The sequence below is a fragment of the Bombus bifarius genome, unplaced genomic scaffold (assembly GCF_011952205.1).
Source record: "Bombus bifarius isolate JDL3187 unplaced genomic scaffold, Bbif_JDL3187 scf7180000008213, whole genome shotgun sequence".
NCBI lineage: Eukaryota > Metazoa > Arthropoda > Insecta > Hymenoptera > Apidae > Bombus > Bombus bifarius.
Window position 1 is genome coordinate 1,313,738 of NW_022884516.1, and position 22,109 is coordinate 1,335,846.

The following is a 22,109-nucleotide window of genomic DNA, read 5'->3' on the forward strand; positions in this document are numbered from 1 at the left end:
ATTTCCAACAGCGGCAAGTAGTAGTGTGTCGTTGACCATCGTGACGACCGCTCCACCTCGTCACCGAGGTCTATGCTCGAGTGTAGTCCTCTCCCATCCACTTCTTTCTTTCCTTTTCTCTTTCTCTTCTCGTCTTCTTATTTTATCATCAAGATTCTCCGAAGCGAAACTCGTTGAAAGAACTGCTCGCAAGATTTTCCCTTCGCGGATTATCAGATTTCCCATTCTGAGACGCGATCTTCCGATTGATATTTGATACGAATCCACGCTTCTTTTCTGTTCCTATCTCTTTATATCGGTAACCTTCCTTTCTTCGGTCGAGAAAAGGGCGCACGGGTGATCAGGTGACGTTCGTCGGATTAGAAATATCGTAATAGTGTGGCGTTGGTGAGAGGGTGAGCAAAAGGACGAAGAAGTCGAAGAGGCAACGATGTACGCGAGATTGTTACTATTGAGATCCAGTAAACTTGGATGTATTCCAAGGAGATTGGCTTCGTCCTCTACGGGGCCGAGGGTGCCCAAGCAAGCAGTACGTGCAATTTTTCTTATTTTCACCTTTCATTTCTTCGCGGCGAGTCGACGGCATCGATCGATCGGTGCCGGGACCGACCAGAAGAACGATTGGCCAACTTGTATGCCGTCGATTCAATTTTTAACGCGCTCGGCCGTCCGTGTTTTTAATCGAACGTTGCCACTCGAGGAAAGCTTTTGTGTCGTCCGCCGGTGTAATTAATAAAACAACCAATCCGAAGTTACCTGGCGTGCGCGTCGGCGATTGTTTTTCGAAATCTTGAAAAAGTCGTAGAAAAGGGGGTAAGAGACACGTGCAACGCTCGTGCAATCAGAACGATGATAAAATACATATGTATCGATGTACACAAGCTGGTGAAACTATTTCGAAAACTTATGCAAAGCTTTTAGAAATATACGTATTGTGTTCGTTATACGAAACTTGAAATTTCATTAGCGTTATTACGAAGCTCGACTACCGCTATTGTATGAATAAAGTTTGAAACAAATCTGAAAATACAAGCAACATTTTCACTGGTAAACGTTCAACCATTTTCAGAAGCCAGTGGTAGCTTTAAAAGTTATTCGTTGATTTTATATGTAATATTCTTATTGAGAAATCACCACCTCGCGTCAAAACTTTCCACTGTGTTATGTCATTCGGTAATAATTTTCGCCACGAGATAATAACGAAAATTATTTACCGCGTATAGAATCGAAACAGAGCCATAAATAACGCGTTTAGATGCTACGTAACGCCGTATATACCGCGGAAACCGCATTTCGATAATTTTTTGACAGCAAATAGCAACGGACCTGTTAAACGAGCTTTTAAACGCAAAATGCATTGTTCGATTGTAAAGATCGCCAGTTTAATTGCCTATAATGCCATAAATGTAACGGCAACGTTATCACGAATACATAATACGAATGATATCTCCGTATACACATGCATGCCACGCAATCACCGGATTATAAATATCGTTCGCATTTGCGCTCGTTGTACGAGTTCCAACATCCAGTTCTTCCTGTCTGACTTATGTATCCGATATACGGTTCGATCGTGGAATATTTTCACGTTCTCTTGTCCATCGAAATTTCGCCAAACGTTTTTACAAACGATGGATCGTCGTATCGAAGCGATACATCGAAAAACGACCGACCATCAACTATAGTAATTATCGCGTGTACCGCGTGTTTACTTCTCGTCAAAACAGCAAAGATAAGAAGATATATCAAGTGGATTTTCCAAGGGAATCGTGATCCACCTTTCCTCCTCTAGAACATCTAGGAGCCGATAAGAATCGTGTTTTATCAATTGCCACTGAATCACGATACAGCCACGATACGAACAACCTGTTAATGGGAAACGATCGTCGATAATTCGGATCGCGTGTACGTTCTTTTGTATTTCAAGAACAAGATCGATTCCATCGTCGCCCACGATGAGAATCGATGTTTTCGGTGGACCGTTAAATCAACAGGTCGAGCAAGATGACGATTGGATCAAAATCCAATGACGTTTCTGAAAGAACGTAAAACTTGGGGCATATGGAACGATCGTTCGGCTTTCTATTCAGGAAAAATCCCTACCGTGGGAAAAACCATTCGAGAAAAAGAACGACCGGCTCTTGAGGGTGTCGTAAATTAGGATAGAGAGGGTGGTTTCGACGATGAGCTCGAATCGTGAAATGTCTTGCGACTGAGACGCAGAGAATAGGCACTCTTTGCGAAGTAATTGATCCTTACGAACGTTTAAGAAACGTACATTTACATACGCGTATATCTCATTGTCGGACTAGAACAATTAATATCGTTATAGTTATAGAAATCTTTAGTTTTAGCTTAGTTTGGACGTCGTCGATTCCGATCAACGTCCACGACACATATACATTTTAAACCAAGATGAAACTGTTAATTAATCGTAAGAGTGCTTAGTGTCGTATTTAGTGCTACAAATTACGATTCTATTTAATATATCGAAACGAAGCGAATAAAGAATGTAGTAATTTTATTAGATCACGTAGTATCATAGATCCCGTTCGACGTAAGGAATTACGAATTGATTATAGTTGAAAATGAATTGCGTCTTGGCAAGCGAAGATAAGAGAGCACGATGTGATTTATAACGCACAATCGGCAATCTCTGGCTTGCGAAACCAACGGAATCTGCGTCAGAACGAATCCGGAATCGACGATGCGTCACTGAAGAAAAGAAGAAAAATTTGCGTAATCTTAGAGAATTTAAATGTCCGACTGAAAATACGATCTCGAAACGAAACGCAGACTGGCCGAATAAACGTACGCACATGTAAAAAGAAAAAAACCGCATATTTTTTTAATCTTTGCATTTTTTGCATTTGCGTATTTTCTATCGTAATTCGAACAAATGCCTGAGCAGACGCGCAAAAATTCTTTCGACGTTTAATTCGGCGGTACACGAGTAATCGGAACTGTAATTTTATGTAACAGATAGAAATCGGTCCAGGAAGAGGTTACACGTGTACGCGTGGAAGTGTGTCGAGTGGCAATCGAATAGAAATTGGTAGCCGGGAATTTTTCGTTCTCGATTGAAGTGTTGCACACAAAGATAACAGCCAAGAACTCGAACGATTTTAAATACGCACGATTGTAGATGACGCGGACAGCTTAAAGAAAAAATTGAAAGGTCGTCGGCATCTCTTATATAATTACGCAGATTTCATCTGGTTACGCGTAAAAAAGAATAAAATAAAATGCGTTTCGTGCAACGAGCAATTAGGTGAAGTATAGATGCAAATTAACTCGATGCCGCGTCGTAGCTACGAACCTGGGAAAAGGTATAGAAATCGTTCGAGGCTTTTCATTTGCAAATGGACAGATCTCTGCTTTAGATTTTAATGACTATCCTTGATGAATATCGCGTCTTGAGATACACGTATGACATCGTATGTTTGAAAAAGAACGTAAAAACGGTTAGGTTCTTGTTGCTTGAAATCTCCTCTGACGCGTTACGCGTAACCAAATGAAACGGATACGACCGACGTGAACAAAATCTTATCGTTAAAAAGATTGAAAAAAATTAATCAACGCTGTAAGGGAAATCGAGTAGACTTACACACGGAGTTGCAGGCGGTAGAGGGACCTCGTAAACCAACGATGTTCAACGAACGCAGCCAGCTGACGTATACAAGACGTTTGGTGGTGAAATTGGGCAGCGCCGTGATCACGAGGGAGGATGAGCACGGACTGGCACTGGGACGCTTAGCGTCCATAGTGGAACAGGTAGCCGAATGCCAAAACGGAGGTCGTGAATGTATTATGGTGACTAGCGGTGCGGTTGCATTCGGCAAACAGAAGCTCGCCCAGGAACTGTTGATGTCCTTATCGATGAGGGAAACGCTGAGTCCTGGCGGACACATGAGAAAACGCTCAGGTATAATTCTACGTAATAATACGTCGATCGTTTGCACTTACGATCATGCACGTGTGATCATGCCCGAAGGAAGAACGCTTATGACAAAAAAATCTCTTTTCAGAGAAAAATATATTTACCGTTTGATAAGGATCTTTCTTTCGCACGTGTTTGTCTTCAAGCGTTCGTATCTGTCGCGAAATGAAATATCGAGTTGCATGTGAAAGCGAAGACACGGTCACATATTGAGAGACAATCTTTCATCTTTCTTTGTACATAATATACTAATATATATACTAACGGTAGTTTAAGTTGGAGGCGCTTTTTTCCCAATAGTAAATTTAGTACGCTTTTCTACGTAATGGACTCGTTGGATGTTTCTCAGACGAAGTAAATCGATACTAACTTTTGTTCGATCGTGGAATACATCGACCATTCTAATTCACCGTACAATCGCGCAGAACGGAGAAACTTCATGAACGATTCGTTACAATAAAGGGCAATATATGCCGTTCGACGATAATATTATATCACAAATCGGATATCCGGGCGTAATTCATGCCGAGACCGATCGTTTCAACGTGAATTTTCTTCTCAGAATATTATCGGCCAACTACAAACGAGGGTATACGTTCGCCGCGATTGTACTTTCCTCCATTCGTAATCCTTTATATCTGGCGCGCTAATGAGTCTCGAGTATGGCAAAAATGTATTCGGATTTGGTTAAGTTAGCATATTTTTTCGCTCGTATATCTCGCCAGCTCGTCTCCGCACTTAATTCGTTCTTTATTAATTAATCCCAATTACGCGAGTCGCCGATGTGAGTCACACGAAACGCGAGAATAATAATGCCCTCTCGCGTTTTAGTCGTCCACGGTGAATCGATCGACCGAATAATACCGACGAGTTATGACGATTAAATTGCCTGAATGTAAATTCTCTGCTTCGAGTGAGAACGTACAATCTCCTTGCTTGGTAAGAATTGCGGAATGCTTTTCCACATGAGCGCAGTTGTGACAGTTAATCCGGTAAGGATCGTACAGACGCACGCACGTACAGAGAACAGAAATTGAAAAAGAATACAGGGGACATTTAAAGCAAATTACACGGTTATCATACGAACACGGTTAAGAACTTTGCGAACAAAAGGAATAAAATGCTAAATAAATTACGTTGCCCGAGAACGAGCTTATTTCTTTCTTTCCTCTAGAGGACGAACTACGTGTTTGCAATGTACATTAGGAGGAAACATTCCGCTTGTTATTTGCTTGTATTAACGGTGTAGTAGAGATATTTCTTTTTTCGCCAGCATTCACGTGACTGTCGTGTGAAAGAGGTCGATACAGGGGATCGTAAATTTCGTAGCAAATACGAATTGTAGACCATTGACGATGGGGACCCGTCGGAACATCCCCGAGGTACTTCCGGATATACAGGGGCTCCTCGGCAACTTGACAATGTCCGGTCTTCCTATGTAGGTTAAACTAACAACCGCGAGCCGCCCAATTCTTTTACTGGTAATACCTTCGAGATTCTATTTGCTCGGGAAAACATTCGCGGTAATTCCTCCTTTTGAGGAAAGCAACGATCGAACGCGATAGACAGAAATTGCTTGGAAAATAACGCCGCCTTGTTTCTTGTTACTTCTACGGAAACGTTTGAGTATCCAATAGTTGTCCACCTTCTTTGGCATTTCTAACTCGTTTTGGCAAGAAAAACACGTTAAAGAAGAATTGCAAAAGCATGGTAAATTATCAAGATATCGCTCGTATTTTATCCCGCTTCTAAATTCATAATAATACCGCGGTTCACCCAAAATCAATTAACCGTTTCGCACCAATTAACAATTCACCAAACAGAATTTATTGTATCGCATACCAAATCCTTTAAAAGAGAAAAATTGCTGCACTCGTAAATTTGTAATGTCTCGATACACGAGGATGAGCGGTCAACTGATTTTGGACGGACTCCAGAGAGCTACGAGGCAACTAGCAAAAACCGTTCACCTAACAGTGCCGTTTGTTGTACCAAACACGATCTACTAACCGCACATTGTAATTTCGACCTAATGTTCACGCAGGCACCCCTTTGGAACCTAGAGCAGCAGCCGCAGTGGGACAATCAGGCCTGATGTCGTTGTACGACGCCATGTTCGCCCAATATGGAGTGAAACTGGCCCAGGTATTAGTCACCAAGCCGGATTTCTACAACGAGGAAACTCGTAAGAATTTGTTCAGCACCCTGAGCGAATTACTTAGCTTGAACATCGTTCCCATAATCAATACCAACGACGCTGTCTCACCTCCGCCACATGTCGACGAGGAAGTAGCCGGTAGTGGAGGAAGAAGAGGTATTTCCATCAAAGACAACGATTCCTTGGCCGCTATGCTGGCAGCTGAAATTCAGGCAGACTTATTAATCTTAATGAGCGACGTCGATGGCATTTACAATCTGCCTCCGTGGCACGATGGCGCTAAGATGCTGCATACATTTAGCATGGACCTTAGGGACACCATCAAGTTTGGACAAAAGTCGAAGGTCGGTACCGGTGGCATGGACGCGAAAGTTAATGCAGCGCTTTGGGCTCTGGATCGAGGTGTCTCCGTTGTGATCTGTAACGGAACTCAAGAGAAGGCTATAAAGAATATTCTGTCCGGAAGAAAGATCGGTACATTCTTCACACAGACGACCGAAACTTTCGCACCTGTAGAGGTTGTTGCCGAAGAAGGTAAAAGCTTTTTTACTTTCCAGCGAACTTTTATGCCTTTCGAGTGCTTTATGAAATAAAAGGAACGGGTCGTCTAGGTAGTTTAGATAGCTCCCGTAAATGTCACTTTCGAATTTGCTTAAGGAATTTTAACATATTTATTCGGCGAAGCGTCAAACATGAAAAAGTGTTTGTCCGTTTCAAGGAAAAATAATTCGGGAAAGATCGTTGCGTTTATGTACGCAATAGCTTTTTCGTGGAGAGATCGGTTAGTAGCGTCATTTTGTTCTACCGACTATAGCAATATAGGTCATCGATTATCGAATGTAGAAATGAAACGGCTTACGGCTGCTGGTATCGTGGCCATTGTACAATTATCCGCGACACGTACCGCACTCCCCTAAGATATAGAAAAATATCACATTATTCGGGGAAGTATATTCAAACCGAACAACTTTTAGTTAACATGGCCGGCCATTGAAAAAGTAAGTGAAAAGAAAAGTAGTTAAATATTCCTTTAACTCGAGAGCTTTTCCGAGCAAAGTCTCTTCTATCCTCGTTACTAGTTGGAGTAATTTTTACCAGCGTAGGATTCCATTAAAACTTATTTAATATATCCTTTGCGGTTCGACCGTTCGATTGCGAATAGCCAACGTGTTCGACCCTTGTATTTCTTTCGAGAATAATCAATTTTATCCATTCAACGGACGTAGTTATGTACTTTCTTTCTTTTCCCTTACGATATTGAATTAAGGGAAAAAGGGAATTACGGAGGATGTAAAAGACATTTAAAAAGAAATCTTGGAAAACAAAACGTGCAGAGAATCGAGGTATTTGAAAAGGAGAAACTACGTCAAATACATTATGACGCGAAACTTCGTCTATAAATCAGATCCACTTAAGACGCAATTGCATCTAAAAGATTCTCAACGTGGGATCTGTAATATTAACCCCAATTTATGGAAGAAAATCTTCCTCAAAGCCAAAAATAACAATTTCCAGCTCGCGCCGGGAGCCGAATACTGCAAGGCCTTCAACCAGAGGAACGAGCAAGCTGTATCAACACGTTGGCTGATCTCCTAGAATCCCGTCAAAGGGAAATTCTAAGTGCTAACGCGAAGGACCTCGAGGCAGCGGAGAAGAGTGGCTTGGCGAAAGCTTTGCTCTCGCGACTTTCCTTGACGCCTGCCAAATTGAAGTCTCTGAGCTCTGGTTTGCGGCAAATTGCCAACGACTCCTTAACGAACGTCGGTCGTGTGCTCAGGAGGACGAGACTGGCTGAAGGTCTCGAACTGAAGCAAATCACTGTTCCCATCGGTGTATTGCTAGTGATATTCGAATCGAGACCCGACAGTCTACCTCAGGTGGCGGCATTGGCAATGTCCAGCGCCAATGGTCTTCTTCTGAAAGGAGGCAAGGAAGCAGTCAACAGCAATCGGTATTTAATGGATCTGGTAAAGGAGGCACTGAGTACCGTCGGCGCTGCAAACGCGATATCCCTCATCTCAACCAGAGAGGACGTTGGTGATCTGCTGTCGATGGGCAAGCACATAGACTTGGTGATTCCTCGAGGCAGCTCTGACCTCGTTCGTAGCATTCAGGAACAATCGAAGCATATCCCCGTGTTAGGTCACGCGGAAGGTATATGCCACGTGTACGTGGACAAGGATGCGGATCTGATGAAAGCTATGAAGATTATCAGAGACTCGAAATGTGATTACCCTGCCGCTTGCAACGCTATGGAGACGTTGCTTATTCATGAAAGTCACATGAAAAGTAGTTTCTTCACGGATGTATGCAACATGCTACAGAAGGAAGGAGTAAGGAAATTAGTGTGATACTGGAACATAGGAATTGTTGTTATTGGATTTACCTAAGTACTTGACATTTTAGGTGAAAGTGAATTCCGGGCCGAGACTGAGGGAGCAACTGACGTTCGGGCCACCAGCTGCGAAAAGCATGAAGACCGAGTATGGAGCCCTCGAATGCGCGATCGAGGTCGTGACGGACATCGACGATGCTATAAATCATATTCACAAATACGGCAGCGGGCACACAGATGTCATCGTTACCGAGAACAGCCATAGTGCCACTCACTTCGCAAGGGAAGTCGACAGTGCCTGCGTTTTCCACAATGCCAGTACCCGATTCTCCGATGGGTACAGATTCGGCTTGGGTGCCGAGGTGAGCCGTTGACATTGAAACTTCAGGAATTAAAAAATTTACGCGTGGAAAAATTGTACAATTATAAAATTTAAAAGCTTACATATACAAAAATTTAATAATTCAAACGTTTAAAAAATTCAAAGTCTTTAAAATTCAACTTTGGAATTTCAACAAAATATCAATTTCTTACTATTTTAAGGTCGGTATTTCCACCGCGCGAATTCATGCACGTGGCCCGGTGGGAGTGGACGGGCTGTTGACCACAAAGTGGGTGTTACATGGTGATGGCCACGCAGCTGCTGATTTTGCAGAGGGTGGCGACAAAGTTTGGTTGCATCAATCTTTACCCATCAACGAGTCTGCATGAATTAAATCCGAACAAACTGAAGATGTCGGAATCTTCGCTTCTGCGACACGGAGGATTATACATCAAGGAGAAATGCCAGGGAAGGATCAGAAAACCGGCATATTTTTATTCACAAAACAATTTAAATTGCGACCAGCTAACATCTTTTTCTCCTCTCTTCAATCACTCGTCGCTAAATGTTCACAGATAGTTAAAAATTTAACGAAATGGAAACGTAGAAAGTTCCACAAGTCATAATGGCATCTGTCTTCCACGAAGATCTTCCTATTTGATAAAAGCATCATTATTGTTAGATCATTGTTATTTTAACATAATTACAACGCTGTCAAAATAATTAAAATAAATAAAAATACGGCAATCTTTATAGAATAGTTGTTATAAAGTACTGCTTTTATTAGATGAATGTCTAGTTTCGTCTTGGAGCAAGTATCATTCGCAAAAGTTGTTGCCGTAACAAAATATATTACTATCCGTCACAATATAGCTTTCGTCCTTTTTCTCAACGAACCAAAGAATATTAAATACCTGGAGACAAATAAAAGCAATGTATCACATACAACTAATATCATCGATCAATTTGTACTTATATTTTACATTTTATTACCTCGTAACTCTTCCTTCCGATTATGAGAGAATTAAAAGGTACAAAAAAGGAAAGGAAATACAAAATCAATTCTTATCGGAAAAGAAACATCCACTTGATTACTCTGGAAAGTTATCGTGAAACTTATTAAATAAAGTAATATCTCAAGAGAGACCCTCTTGTCCTCAGTTACTTCGGTGTTTGTGAAAGTGAAGTCGTCCGGTTATATTCAAAACTCCTCGACCGACCATCAACTGATAAACTTGCATTTATTCGTTTTAAGTTACCTCAACCATTAATAATCGTAAGACACCAATTAAGAATTCTTCAACTTCCGAAATTTAAACATTTCAATCGATAAAAACATGTAAAACAAAATCGTTCTCGAATATAACGTTCGACATAAATAAGGAGAAATATCTTTCAGTAATTGCGTATGATTATGTTTATCGACAATGACGTAAAACTACAATCGCACATCAAACTAAGTACAAAGTCCAATTTAAATAATTACAAGAATAACTTTACGAGTAGTTGAAGAACCTATAAATTTGCATTCTGTTGTCAGCAGTAAATATTTTGTAAGATTACACTTTAGATTTAGACTGATTTAGATGACCACTATAATAATACTTTCTAAATGTGATTATAATATGATACTACTTGAGGAACAAATAATAAAAATATATGTTTATTACTTCTCTTATAGTACAAAAATGAAGTCTTCCTGTATGCGGCGATAAAGTAGTCTTCCTTAATTCGTTTGTTTCTAAATTATTCTTTATTCCATCAAGTCTTTTTACATGTTTTCTGGAGCCCACAATTTGAACGTTCGATCGTACGAACTAGTCCCGATGAATTTATGATCGGAAGAAATATCGACGGACATAACTTTACCATCGTGACCTGGTAACGTTTTAAGTGGTTGCCAGGTTTTATTTGACCATATTTTCGCAGTATTATCGTACGATGCTGTGACTAGGTATTGTCCTTCTATCCTTTGGTATTTCACGTCTGATAGTAAATTTGTGTGCGCAGGTATCGTATACACGCAGGATCTCTTTCGTAAATCCCATATCTTAGAAGTATTATCTTCGCTCGCTGTTGCTATGTGAAATCCATTCGGGGAGAAATCGATACCAAAGATAGATTTCAAATGACCTTCCATAAACATAATGCACCGTCCTGTGCGAAGGTCCCACACTCGACCGAAAGAGTCATGACCTCCTGTGGCGCTTACACTACCGTCACCCTGAAAACTATAGACCAACATTGTTTTGAACACGCTGTTTTTTGTCATTGAAAATATATACAATTTTAGGTATGTTACCTAATACAATGCACAGCTCTGGCATGACCTTCTTGATGTAAGACTTCTGCTTGCTGTTCCAAGTCCCAAAGTCTCCAAGATGCATCGTAGCAACATGTCCCAAGAAATCTACCAGACGGATGAAATGCTAGCCTTGAAACTCTGTGCGGTTCATGACCTTCGACTTCAGCTAAGGGTTCCTCCCCAGATCCACCACTCCACAACTTTACTGTTCCTATATACACAGTGAATATTAGAATAGTATTTACCATGTATATCATAAAATTTTGGTACAATAAATATACCATCCGAAGCGCAAGATGCTAACACACAAGTCTGTCCAGATTTTTCTCCTACCACTTCTTCAGTAATAGTAGCTTTTGGATGAAAAACAATGCAGCCAACATTACAAGTGTGTCCCTTAAGTGTTCTTAACAAAGTACAGTCAGGTACAGACCATATTTTACACAAGCCTGACCATGAAGCTGTAGCGAGCAATTTGGAATTTGGACTGAACTGACAGAAAGAAATTGGCCTCGTATCTCCAATTTGAGAACAGTAAATTGTCAAAGCTTGTAACTTTTTCAGAAGCTCTTGACGGCGTGCTGTACGCGTAGCTGTTGGCAACTCCAAATCCTGCCTTGCCTTACCCAATCTCGCCTTTGCTCTGGGCAATGAATACGCTATTGAATAAATAAAAATATCACACAGATAAACAATAAAAGACAAAAAGACTAGAAACAGTATATTTTAAGCTCACTAGCAATCCAAGAACGTGCTATTTGAAGTGAGTCTGGCCCTTCGTGATACCATGTTGTTTCTGTGTCTCTCTCAATTGGATGGGATGGTTTCTCCTCCTCTTCGTGTTTCTTTTTAATTGCATCTTCACCCAAATTAGCCAATAATTCCCTCAGTCTTGTTCTCCTATCTGCAGGTCCTTCACCAAAGAGACAAATAGGCTCATCCAATTGTCTCAAATTTTTCTTTACTTCGGAATCATCAGTGGACACGTTGATTTGACGAGCTTTCTTTCTACGTTCAAATTCTTCTAAGAGAGCTTGTCTATCTTTAGACATCTCATCTTCAAGTTCCATATATTCATTTGATATATGAATGTTTCCCAAAGTAGCTGTAGCACTGGCATTATCTCCCAAATTTGTGGTAGTCTTTTCTTCCTCGGAAGATTCAGCCACAGCAACCAATCTAGCACGCTCCGCTTCTTCGAGGGATCCATAATGAACAGTCTTTTGCTTCTTAACATAAACCAAATCTTCGTCATCTGACATTTTAGACAATTACTTATTATACGCAAAAGCTGTAGAAAACAATACAAAATTAATAATACTATATGGTTTCTTAACCTCGTAAAATAATTTAAATATAATCTACATTACACAAAAAGTGTACGAAATTACGCTTCTAAGGTATGATGTTCTATGTGGGTTAAACAGAAATTATATACCAGAATAAATGTAATAATAGCTAGAACTTATTAGCACCTATTAACTGTCAAGCAAGCAACACTGCATACTTAAAATGATTCAAACACGAACATATCCAAGATAGAAAACAACAATCGATAACATTTCTTTTCGTTCAAATCGACTTGTATCGAGATATCGATATTCAAATGACTGTAGCTTTCTCATTTTGCATTGTTAGTTACAAATTTATACATATAATTTATACACACATAGTCATAAATTTATATAAAATCTTGATGAAGAATAATGGGAATATAAGCGGGACATAACACATAAATGGGAATCTTTGAACTAACCTAAAATTTAAGAACAAATATTCTGATTGGTTGAACGCGTAGGGTATAAAATTATAAGAATACTTTATTTATAAATATTTATACTTACCTAAGTAATTCTGTGTAGTATAATGAGATCGTAAATTAAAGTACATATGTATTAAATGACACAAACTGATGAACATATAAATAAAGACATAAAAAAGTCTCTCGGAAAAGCATAGGGACAAAGGATGGAACCGCGGGAAGTATTGCTCGTATCGCTCACCGACACGCCTTTGTATGTTTATTTGTATACGTGACACTTACAATTGTATAGAATCTATCAAAAACAACCAATCAAAACCACATTCTTTGCACATATTTTACATGTACTTTGAATCTCATAAAGAACATTTGTGAATTGGCATTAATTTATAAATATATAAATATTTGGTATATAAAATATATAAAATTATTTAATATATGAAATTTTATTATATATCTATTCTATATTAAATTATATTATAAGATTATTAGATTATTAGAAAGGTTCCTAAAATTACGTTGTTCTAGAACCTACTATAGTTTTTAAACTAGATAACGCAAAAACCTTTTTCAATGTATTATAAAGGACACAATTCGGAATTGACATTGCATTGGATTTTAACATGATTCGGGATTCGTATTTCTCTATAAAACCTGATTAGTCTTTTGAAATAACTACAATATTCAACTTTATAACCTCATTCAACCATTTTCACTATGCATTATGTATAACTTCAGACAAAGGAACAAGCATTTGATATCTAAAAAGACAACTCCATGAAGGGTTGATAAGACATCTAAAACTTGGTGTAAACCTTGGTGTAAACATAGATTTATATGATGGGTCTTGCCTTTCATGATTACTTTATCGATTTACACGGTTCTTTGAAACAGAAAATTCCATCGTTGAAAATGTTGTTGGCCCTGAAAAGGGCCGTTTGTTCGTAGAAGGGCGCAGCAAGGGAAATTAACCACCAAAACCATAAAGAGTTCTTCCTTGACGTTTCAAGGCGTAGACTACATCCATAGCCGTCACAGTTTTCCTCTTGGCGTGTTCAGTGTAGGTTACGGCGTCTCGGATAACGTTTTCCAAGAACACCTTCAATACACCACGCGTTTCTTCGTAAATCAGTCCAGAAATACGCTTCACACCACCACGACGAGCAAGACGACGGATGGCTGGCTTGGTGATACCTTGGATGTTATCACGCAAAACCTTTCTATGACGCTTTGCTCCTCCTTTTCCCAATCCTTTTCCTCCCTTACCACGACCAGTCATTATGCAACTCGATCAGTACAGGTGAAACAGCGACCACTAAGTGGATGCCTGATTCTCCTGGCACCGCGCTTTTATGCTTACAGTTGCGCAATCCCCCTCCAGTCCGCGCTTGGCCAATCAAAGGCCTTGTTCTGGTAACAGCATCGCATACAGAGGGAGCTACTTCGGTTGAAAGCCGCATATATTATATTGAATGTGAATTCAATTTTTAGAATTAAACTTCTCATCAATTTGTTGGTTTGTTGTAAAGTGACCAGTCTAAAATGATGAAACTCTAGAATGGAGACATCAGAGAATACGCACTCACATGATCCATGAGGATTACGACAGGGCAGGGACCAATAAGGCAGACAAAAGACTGTAATTGATAGGCCTGTAATTACCAGGAAGGAGTCTATCTTTACTTGGCTTCGGGATCGGAATGACCGTCGTGGCATCCCAACTGGTTGAAAAATACACCCTCCTTAGAGAGGCTCGGTAAATATAGTACACATACAATATCATCTGGTGAAAAACATGCGTCAAGAAGTTTCACGGGACAGTGTCAAAGCCAGCAGCTTTTTTTATGATTCAACTCGCTGAAGTGCTGAGCAACGATAAGAGGGGTAATGAACCCAGTAGGCACGTCATAATGATTGAAAGAAGACCCATAGGTTTCCCGGATCATCAGTTAACTTACTGATGATTGAGAGATTCCTAAGGGAGAGTCCACCGCACAGCTATGAACATCGGTAAATAGTTTCGGTAAAAGAATGCTGGCGCGCAGATTACGCAGCGGAAGAATCAACGTTTTCGAAGTTTTGATTTTATGTAATACTGGCTAGAAAATATTACACTAAACTGAAGCGTTCTCCATTTTCTCCTTGATCTTGCGAGCCCTAAACGCTACAATCCTTCTTCTCATACCGCCAGCAAGAGACTTGTAAAAGTATTTGAAAACAGTGTCACCAGAACGCCACCACCTACGCCTAACTGGATTCCTAAATCTGTTGAACAAGGCCAGGTAATGAGGGCGGTGTCACCCCAAAAATGTTGCCTAAATAACTCACCTGATTCTTTTCCATAAACAATCAGCCTTTTTTAAGGCCAAAATTCTTTTCAAGTTTTCGACTCGTAAAATTATTATTCTATTGCTGCCATAAAATACAATCGTTCTCAACGAGAATTGATTGTAAATAGTCTACCAAATAAAAAAAAAAAAAGAAAAATAAAATACAATCTAAATCTTTATTATGTTTTATTCAAAATTATTGTCGTGAAAGTAGAAAATTTTATATGAATGTTTCCAAACTCCCAATAGATATCTCCCCCTATCTCTCTCATTTATCATATTAGAAGTGTGATTAAATTTCTTAAAAAAAGAGATCAATAGTGCTTATTGACGTAATAAATATGTAAATCGGATGGATGATATAGAATGTAATAATATAGTAATAAGTAATTTAAAATTTCTGTTTAAAAATCTAAATTCAGGTAGTTTAGATCAATTATGTTTTACGATTCATTTTTATTTTTTATGACGTCGATTTTATATAATTTAAAGTACACTGAAATATTTAGAATTTATGATTTTGCTGCAATATTATATTGTAATCAGAATTTGGAGTAAATATTGTACTTCGGTCCCCTACAGAGAACAGAACATCTGCGTCGAACATCTGCTCCACGTCCTTTGTATGCAAAATCCGGCTTTCACTAAATTTAATGGTTACTCTTTCCTAAAAAATCATCCTTTACTTCTATTCTAACCCTGGTAATATTTTTGTCTCGAAATTAGATTTAATTTTTAACGAAACTTAAAACATTGCTTTATCGTCAATTGCAGAAATGTACCGTGTAAAAGAAGAAATATTCAGGCTTGAAATAATAAATAAAAAGTGAATAGACTGTGACTTCCGTCTGTGTTCGTTGATTATGGATTTTGTATCTTTGAACTAAACGTCATTTTGCATATTAAAACAATTGCTGAATAGCTGGAATGGATTGGAAGGATACTCTAACTCCATAATCATAAGTTTAGGCATTGAGGTTAAAATGATATTAGTTCTTATTGACTCTTATTACTTAAGGACGTAGAACGCTTCTTGAATATTTTCTATGTGGCTCTCCATCTTGTCTGCTACGTTGTCTGTAAGATCTTACTTGGTTATGGCATTTCCGCTCTGTTGTGGGAGAGGGGCTTCTTGAAGGTATGGTTTTTTGGATATAACTATTTTGATTAAGTCACACGATTTCCTTTTGTACTAGGTATTTGTACCAATCTTATATCGAGCCTTAATGGTATTATCTATTCTTAAATATTTTCAAACTTGGACTCATTTGTTGCTAAAATTTCAAATCTATCACAGCCACAATTACATTTGCCTGAATATAAAAGAAATAAAACAGGTAGAAATAGAATAGAAGCTTTGTTGTGTTGACGGTCGCGTAGTTCCCCTTCCAGTGCGACGCTCGACCAATCCGAAGCCGGCAGCCGGTAGTTGCATCATATAAAAGTGGGAACTTCCAAGCGCGGAGCGTATTCTACATTTTGTCATAACGGTGAACGTATCGCTGTATTTTCCAACTGTTTGAAAGGATGGCTCGTACCAAGCAGACTGCTCGTAAATCGACTGGTGGAAAGGCTCCACGTAAGCAATTGGCCACCAAGGCTGCTCGTAAGAGTGCTCCGGCTACCGGTGGAGTGAAGAAACCTCATCGCTACAGGCCTGGAACTGTCGCTCTTCGTGAAATCCGAAGATACCAAAAGAGCACTGAACTGCTGATCAGGAAGTTACCATTCCAACGTCTGGTTCGTGAAATCGCTCAAGATTTCAAGACCGATTTGAGATTCCAGAGCTCCGCCGTCATGGCTTTGCAAGAAGCTAGCGAAGCTTACCTCGTTGGTCTTTTCGAAGATACCAACCTGTGCGCAATCCATGCTAAACGTGTTACCATTATGCCAAAAGACATTCAGTTGGCCCGCCGTATTCGAGGAGAGAGAGCCTAAACAGCCTATTTTTCTTCTTCTATAAACAATCGGCCCTTTTTAGGGCCAAAATTCTCTTCAATATAGGAACTTCAGGTTTTCGACTGCGATCTTAAGATAATCATTATTTTATTGCATCGTGAAAAAGGTCCACATACAATTCCCGATACTTTGACCCGTTATTCTTAAAGTTAACGGTATAAAGTATAATACACGTGGCTTAAGATTTCTATAATTCGGGTGTTTAATTCTGCTTTTTCTAAAATTAAGATTCCGGACTTATGAATATTTATTATTTAATGAAATTGTCTACTAAATGTTTTAGGCGGACATGCTACTTTTTCCCACGACAGAGTGGGGAACATCTGTCGGGCAGCTGCCCCCTTTTGCGTTAGGTAACGTGTCCCTCTGTCGATCTTTGTCTATACCTTCTCTATCTAACATAACCTTTTGTCCTTTTTATAGATCCTTGAAATTTTTACGAATTCAGATGAAATAAAATGAATAAAAACACTAAGTTTTGCTTTGCATCACTTCCATGGCTTGTTTTGTCTGAGATTATGATGTTAGGCTCAGAAATACTTAATATATTCTATCGATTTCAATTTGTATTATGAACAGTTACGAAGTACTTACGTTTGAAAATGTTTTGTAATCTGTAAAAAGACTATTTGTATTGATATTCCTTGATGTTTTCGATGAGTCTGCTTCGATATTTAGCTAGCCATTTGAAACCGTTTTTAAACTAGAAAGTTTTGAACAGATAGCAATATGTAAGTACTTGTTCTCAGAAATAAGGACTAGTTTTCATGATATAGGCCAGGATTAAGTATGAGTCATCATATTTGATACAGTTTGGGATTGGTAAGGGATATGATAGTAGAAAAAATTTAATGTATAGGCAGGCTAACCAAACTTCAATTATATAACCTAAACGACATCAAACTGTGAAATGAACATATAAGGAAAGTATCGAAGAATTAAATTCCTAAGTTCAATTCCAAAATATATCTGTAGAATGCTTTTTACTTATAGACCTTCAATTTTAGTACATTATCGAAGACAATGTAAATGCCCATTCCAATTCTAAACATTAGCTCCACTACTTAACATCACAAGAAAGTTAGATTATAATCAAAAATATTTATAAAAAATACAAAAGATAAGGCTCTTCTTAAAGAATGTTCGCGATAAGGTCTTGACTTGAGATATCACTGCATTAGACTAAATAAACCAAGAGAAGGATTGAGGAAGAGAAGGAAATTGAGAGAGAAGGTAGCACCGTATTCTGCATTACTTATGAAACCCATGACGGTAGCAAAAACATGTATATTATAAATTATAAGAAAAGTCCATGGTATTCAAATAACCTCACAAAATGCGATTTCCATTTCATAATTAAAGAAAAGTTTTGTGATAATAATTAATATACAACGTAAATAATCGAACCTAAATACTCTATATTCAGTATGTGATTCATTTACGAATGACTCGAATGTTAAGTTGTAAATGCAATACGTGTTTTATGCTATACTCATTATATAGTCGGAAGAAGTCTCTTTTACTCACAAATTGTGTGAGAGCTTCTAGGTTTGACGATATGACAAGCATTCTCTGTTCATATCATCCAAAATGCATTCAGATTTTTTATAATCAATAAATATAAAAAGAATGGTCAGTATATTATTCATGTCTAATATGCAATTATAGGTTATAAAGTTATGAATTAGCTTTCGACTTCTACAACTGTATATTAAAAAATGTATATTAAATGTATATTAAATGTATATTAAAAACTAAAAAATAGAGACAGAATCTACATACGTCACTGATAAATATTTATTTTTGGAAAATACGTTTATATTTGCCTCATTGAAATGCAGTAAAAAGACTAAAATTATACAAATGAAATAATATTTGTATAAATCTAAAACATCCACTTTTACTATTCTTTGTAGTATAATCTAGATAAGATAATGCATCGCTTCAGAGTGCAGTTACATTTCACTCGTTCACCATGTTGATTGTATTTGTCTGAAAAAAATACAGACATCAGTCTTATCCGAATCATGTTTAAGGATTAGATAGTGTAATAAATAGCGTGAATCATTTATATATAAAAAGAACTTTTCTGTGTCTTATAAGTATCTAACATTAAATGATCGTGATTAGAAAATTTTTAAAATGTTCGATTGTTATAAATGTCATTGTCCATGGACAAAGGCTTAACGTCCTAGGATAATATAATCTAGTGATTAGTTCCGTGTTATTTTTGATGAAAGAACCTGCTGGCTTCTACCTTAATATGCACATGGTGTGTCCACGTCTGCTGTTTTGGCGGGAATTGGTCGATAGCGTAGGGTAGAGAGGTTATGCAGCAGCGCTTCCCTGTTAGATTCCCTAGTACCTTGACCAATCATACAGCATGGTTGGAAACATAATGGTTTAAAACTCACTGCCTTTTTTGTACTTCTGGACAAAGGTCTAAACATAACTTATGGTTACGTCTATAAGTTGTGTCTATAGAAGTTCATGAAATACTAAGTATACGAAATTTCAATAATGTTTTCAAGAATCAATATATATCAATGAACACATACCGTTATGTACTTCTTTCTCGTATTTAAACCAATAAACAAAATAAAATTGTTTTTAACTGTGATAAAAACCTCGATTTGAATTTATGGGTATTTTGTTTCCAATGGATAGAAAACGGTGATTGTTCCTTGTAAAAAATATTTAGTGGCCCTGAAAAGGGCCATTTGGATTTGAAGGGCAACGTAGTTTGAAAATAATTATTTTTTTGCTGGGGATTTAACTGCTTTTGGTGCAGCTGCTTTCTTGGGTTTAGGTGTTTTAGTCTTGGCCGCTGGTGCTTTGGCGGTCTTCTTAGCTTTCGACATGCTCTTGGCTTCGCTAGCAGCTTTTGGTTTTGCAACGGCTACCTTGGATGCACTCTTCTTCGCTGGTGCCGGTTTCTTTTCAACTGCAGCTTTTTTGGGCGATGCCGGCTTCTTAGCAGGAGCAGTTTTCTTCGAGACGGTCTTCTTCTCGACAGATTGTACCTTTTTTGGTGCTGCCTTCTTGGCTGGATGAGGAACCTTCTTGGTTTTAGAAGTTTCACTTTTTCCAGTAGACAACTTGAAAGATCCAGACGCTCCTTTGCCTTTTGTTTGGACGACAGTTCCAGATGTCACAGCAGATTTCAAGTACCTCTTAATGAACGGAGCAAATTTCTCTCCGTCGACTTTGTAAGTGGAGGCAATGTATTTTTTGATAGCTTGGAGAGACGATCCTTTACGATCCTTCAACTCTTTAATGGCAGCGTTGACCATTTCCGAAGTTGGCGGATGAGACGCCTTTTCACGTTGCGATTTCGACTTACTTTTCGACGACTTCTTCGCTGGCGTAGATGGATTCTCGGCAGCCTCAACTGCGGTACTGTTAGAGTTCGCTTTGTCTTCCATTTTTGTGGAAATACTTTAACACAAACCAAATTGTTATACAAAGTGCCTGAAGGTATCTAAACCAACAATGCTGCTCTTGGTATGATAGTTAGCTTTCATGGCAGCGCGTGTTCTTTCTTAAGCGCGGACCATGGAGAGAGTCTCACCCAATATGTCGGATGCCGCGATTCCGTGACAGCGAAGAAGCGGTAAATATACCTTCACTTTCAACCTTTGTTTCTCCATATTATATGCATGTTAATGAACAATAGTTGCGCGAATATATAGCTACGTGTTTGTAGTTTTACTTGTTTCTTAATTTTCGGCTGTATTTACTTGTTCAACTGAAATATTGCGCCGTTCGACGAAGTCCGTCTTTTCGGTGCGATAGGACATCGTATAGAAAAAGTTAAAAATCTAAACATTTACATGAAAATTGGCATAATACTTATATAGAAAATCATAAAAAAAGGACTGCTGCTAATTTATATTCAATTATTTTTATCCTACCTGTAATGGATCGTTAAAAAACTTGCTTGATATTCGATCGCTTAGTGATGTACAACGTGAACCGCGAATGTTCTATCGTTGGATTAATATCAATTCCCATGGATGTGTGAAATATTCGGTTTATATGCCTAGAATGAATTTTTATTGTATCTTTCATACTTTTAGTATCCTCAAATGAGGATTCACGACATTTGCCTTTATTTAACCTGTTTTATTTTGTATTCTTTCCTTGATGAGGATCGTGATAGCGTGTATAAGGAATCTACCATTCAATATGTGAGTTGCAAATATTAATATCAAAATATTTTCATGAAATCGTTTACTTTGCATTTGTAATTCATTTTACTACAAATTAAGTTTCATCTGAGAAATCTAGTCACAATTTTATACGAAAACGTAACGGTTCTACATGGAATAACATTTTTTTCCTATAGAAAAGCATAAGTATTATTGTTTCATGTTGTATATTCTATATAATATATCTGCTATAAAAATGTTTCTACTTATGTAATAGTTCGATTAATATTTATTCAAGTATACTCTATGCATACATATATATATATATATATATATATATATGTATTTTAAACATACTTAGCAAGTCTTGTCTCTTGCTTTATCACAGGGTACTATACATAGTACATTACACAGAATACAAAAATCTTGAAGTTCTTTTGCATAAACTTAACGATTTTTTGACAATTAACATCACGTTAAAAAAGCGAATAGTAACTACGTGATATTCATATGGTATCCATTGTTCTATGCTTTCAACTGCTAATATATTACTGAGAAAAATATGGTATGTCAGCTACAATTTATCATAATATGTTTTACTTTGAACATTAACGAATATTATTGCGTTAACAAACAACCCAGAACAACAATAAAGGTGTTTTCAAAAGTATTTTATTTATAAAACATGATAAGAAAGTTTATGATCGGAGTCAGAACTTGAGGGAGACATATAAACGACAAGACACGTCATCATTGATTCGTTTATTGTATTTCATGAAGAATTTTCTGCATTCTATCGTTTGGGAAAAGATAATACAACCCTAACTTGAGTATTTATTCATGCGTT

At 38.0% G+C, this 22,109-nt stretch overlaps 5 protein-coding genes across 9 annotated transcripts; 2 read left to right on the forward strand and 3 right to left on the reverse strand.

The window, feature by feature from the left end:
• Positions 1 to 16: 16 nt before the first annotated feature.
• Positions 17 to 9,707, forward strand: LOC117210817 (delta-1-pyrroline-5-carboxylate synthase). Of its 2 annotated transcripts, none has more exons than XM_033454185.1 (6): positions 17 to 529; positions 3,589 to 3,925; positions 5,985 to 6,632; positions 7,614 to 8,431; positions 8,505 to 8,795; positions 8,977 to 9,707. In XM_033454185.1, exons 1-6 carry the CDS (start codon positions 431 to 433, stop codon positions 9,142 to 9,144), a joined length of 2,361 nt encoding a protein of 786 aa, XP_033310076.1. In that variant the 5' UTR covers positions 17 to 430; the 3' UTR covers positions 9,145 to 9,707. The 2 variants fall into 2 exon arrangements, with proteins under 2 accessions (XP_033310076.1, XP_033310077.1); XM_033454186.1 differs by having other exon boundaries at positions 18 to 529; positions 3,622 to 3,925.
• Positions 9,708 to 10,402: 695 nt separating this feature from the next.
• LOC117210818 (U4/U6 small nuclear ribonucleoprotein Prp4) lies at positions 10,403 to 13,009 on the reverse strand. Of its 4 annotated transcripts, none has more exons than XM_033454188.1 (5): positions 12,905 to 13,009; positions 11,797 to 12,351; positions 11,342 to 11,719; positions 11,058 to 11,271; positions 10,403 to 10,986 (listed from the first exon to the last, which is right to left on the reverse strand). In XM_033454188.1, exons 2-5 carry the CDS (start codon positions 12,320 to 12,322, stop codon positions 10,527 to 10,529), a joined length of 1,578 nt encoding a protein of 525 aa, XP_033310079.1. In that variant the 5' UTR covers positions 12,323 to 12,351; positions 12,905 to 13,009; the 3' UTR covers positions 10,403 to 10,526. The 4 variants fall into 4 exon arrangements, with proteins under 4 accessions (XP_033310079.1, XP_033310080.1, XP_033310078.1 ...); XM_033454189.1 differs by lacking the exon at positions 12,905 to 13,009 and adding an exon at positions 12,499 to 12,592; XM_033454187.1 differs by lacking the exon at positions 12,905 to 13,009 and adding an exon at positions 12,431 to 12,592.
• A 477-nt stretch (positions 13,010 to 13,486) lies between these two features.
• LOC117210850 (histone H4) lies at positions 13,487 to 14,143 on the reverse strand. Its single transcript, XM_033454251.1, has one exon. The coding sequence runs from the start codon at positions 14,099 to 14,101 to the stop codon at positions 13,790 to 13,792; it is 312 nt and encodes a 103-aa protein (XP_033310142.1). The 5' UTR covers positions 14,102 to 14,143; the 3' UTR covers positions 13,487 to 13,789.
• A 2,469-nt stretch (positions 14,144 to 16,612) lies between these two features.
• On the forward strand, positions 16,613 to 17,179 carry LOC117210845 (histone H3). Its single transcript, XM_033454246.1, has one exon. It carries the CDS (start codon positions 16,680 to 16,682, stop codon positions 17,088 to 17,090), a length of 411 nt encoding a protein of 136 aa, XP_033310137.1. The 5' UTR covers positions 16,613 to 16,679; the 3' UTR covers positions 17,091 to 17,179.
• A 2,189-nt stretch (positions 17,180 to 19,368) lies between these two features.
• On the reverse strand, positions 19,369 to 20,636 carry LOC117210844 (late histone H1-like). The gene is made up of 2 exons (XM_033454244.1): positions 19,670 to 20,636; positions 19,369 to 19,589 (listed from the first exon to the last, which is right to left on the reverse strand). Exon 1 carries the CDS (start codon positions 20,534 to 20,536, stop codon positions 19,865 to 19,867), a length of 672 nt encoding a protein of 223 aa, XP_033310135.1. The 5' UTR covers positions 20,537 to 20,636; the 3' UTR covers positions 19,369 to 19,589; positions 19,670 to 19,864.
• Positions 20,637 to 22,109: the final 1,473 nt, after the last annotated feature.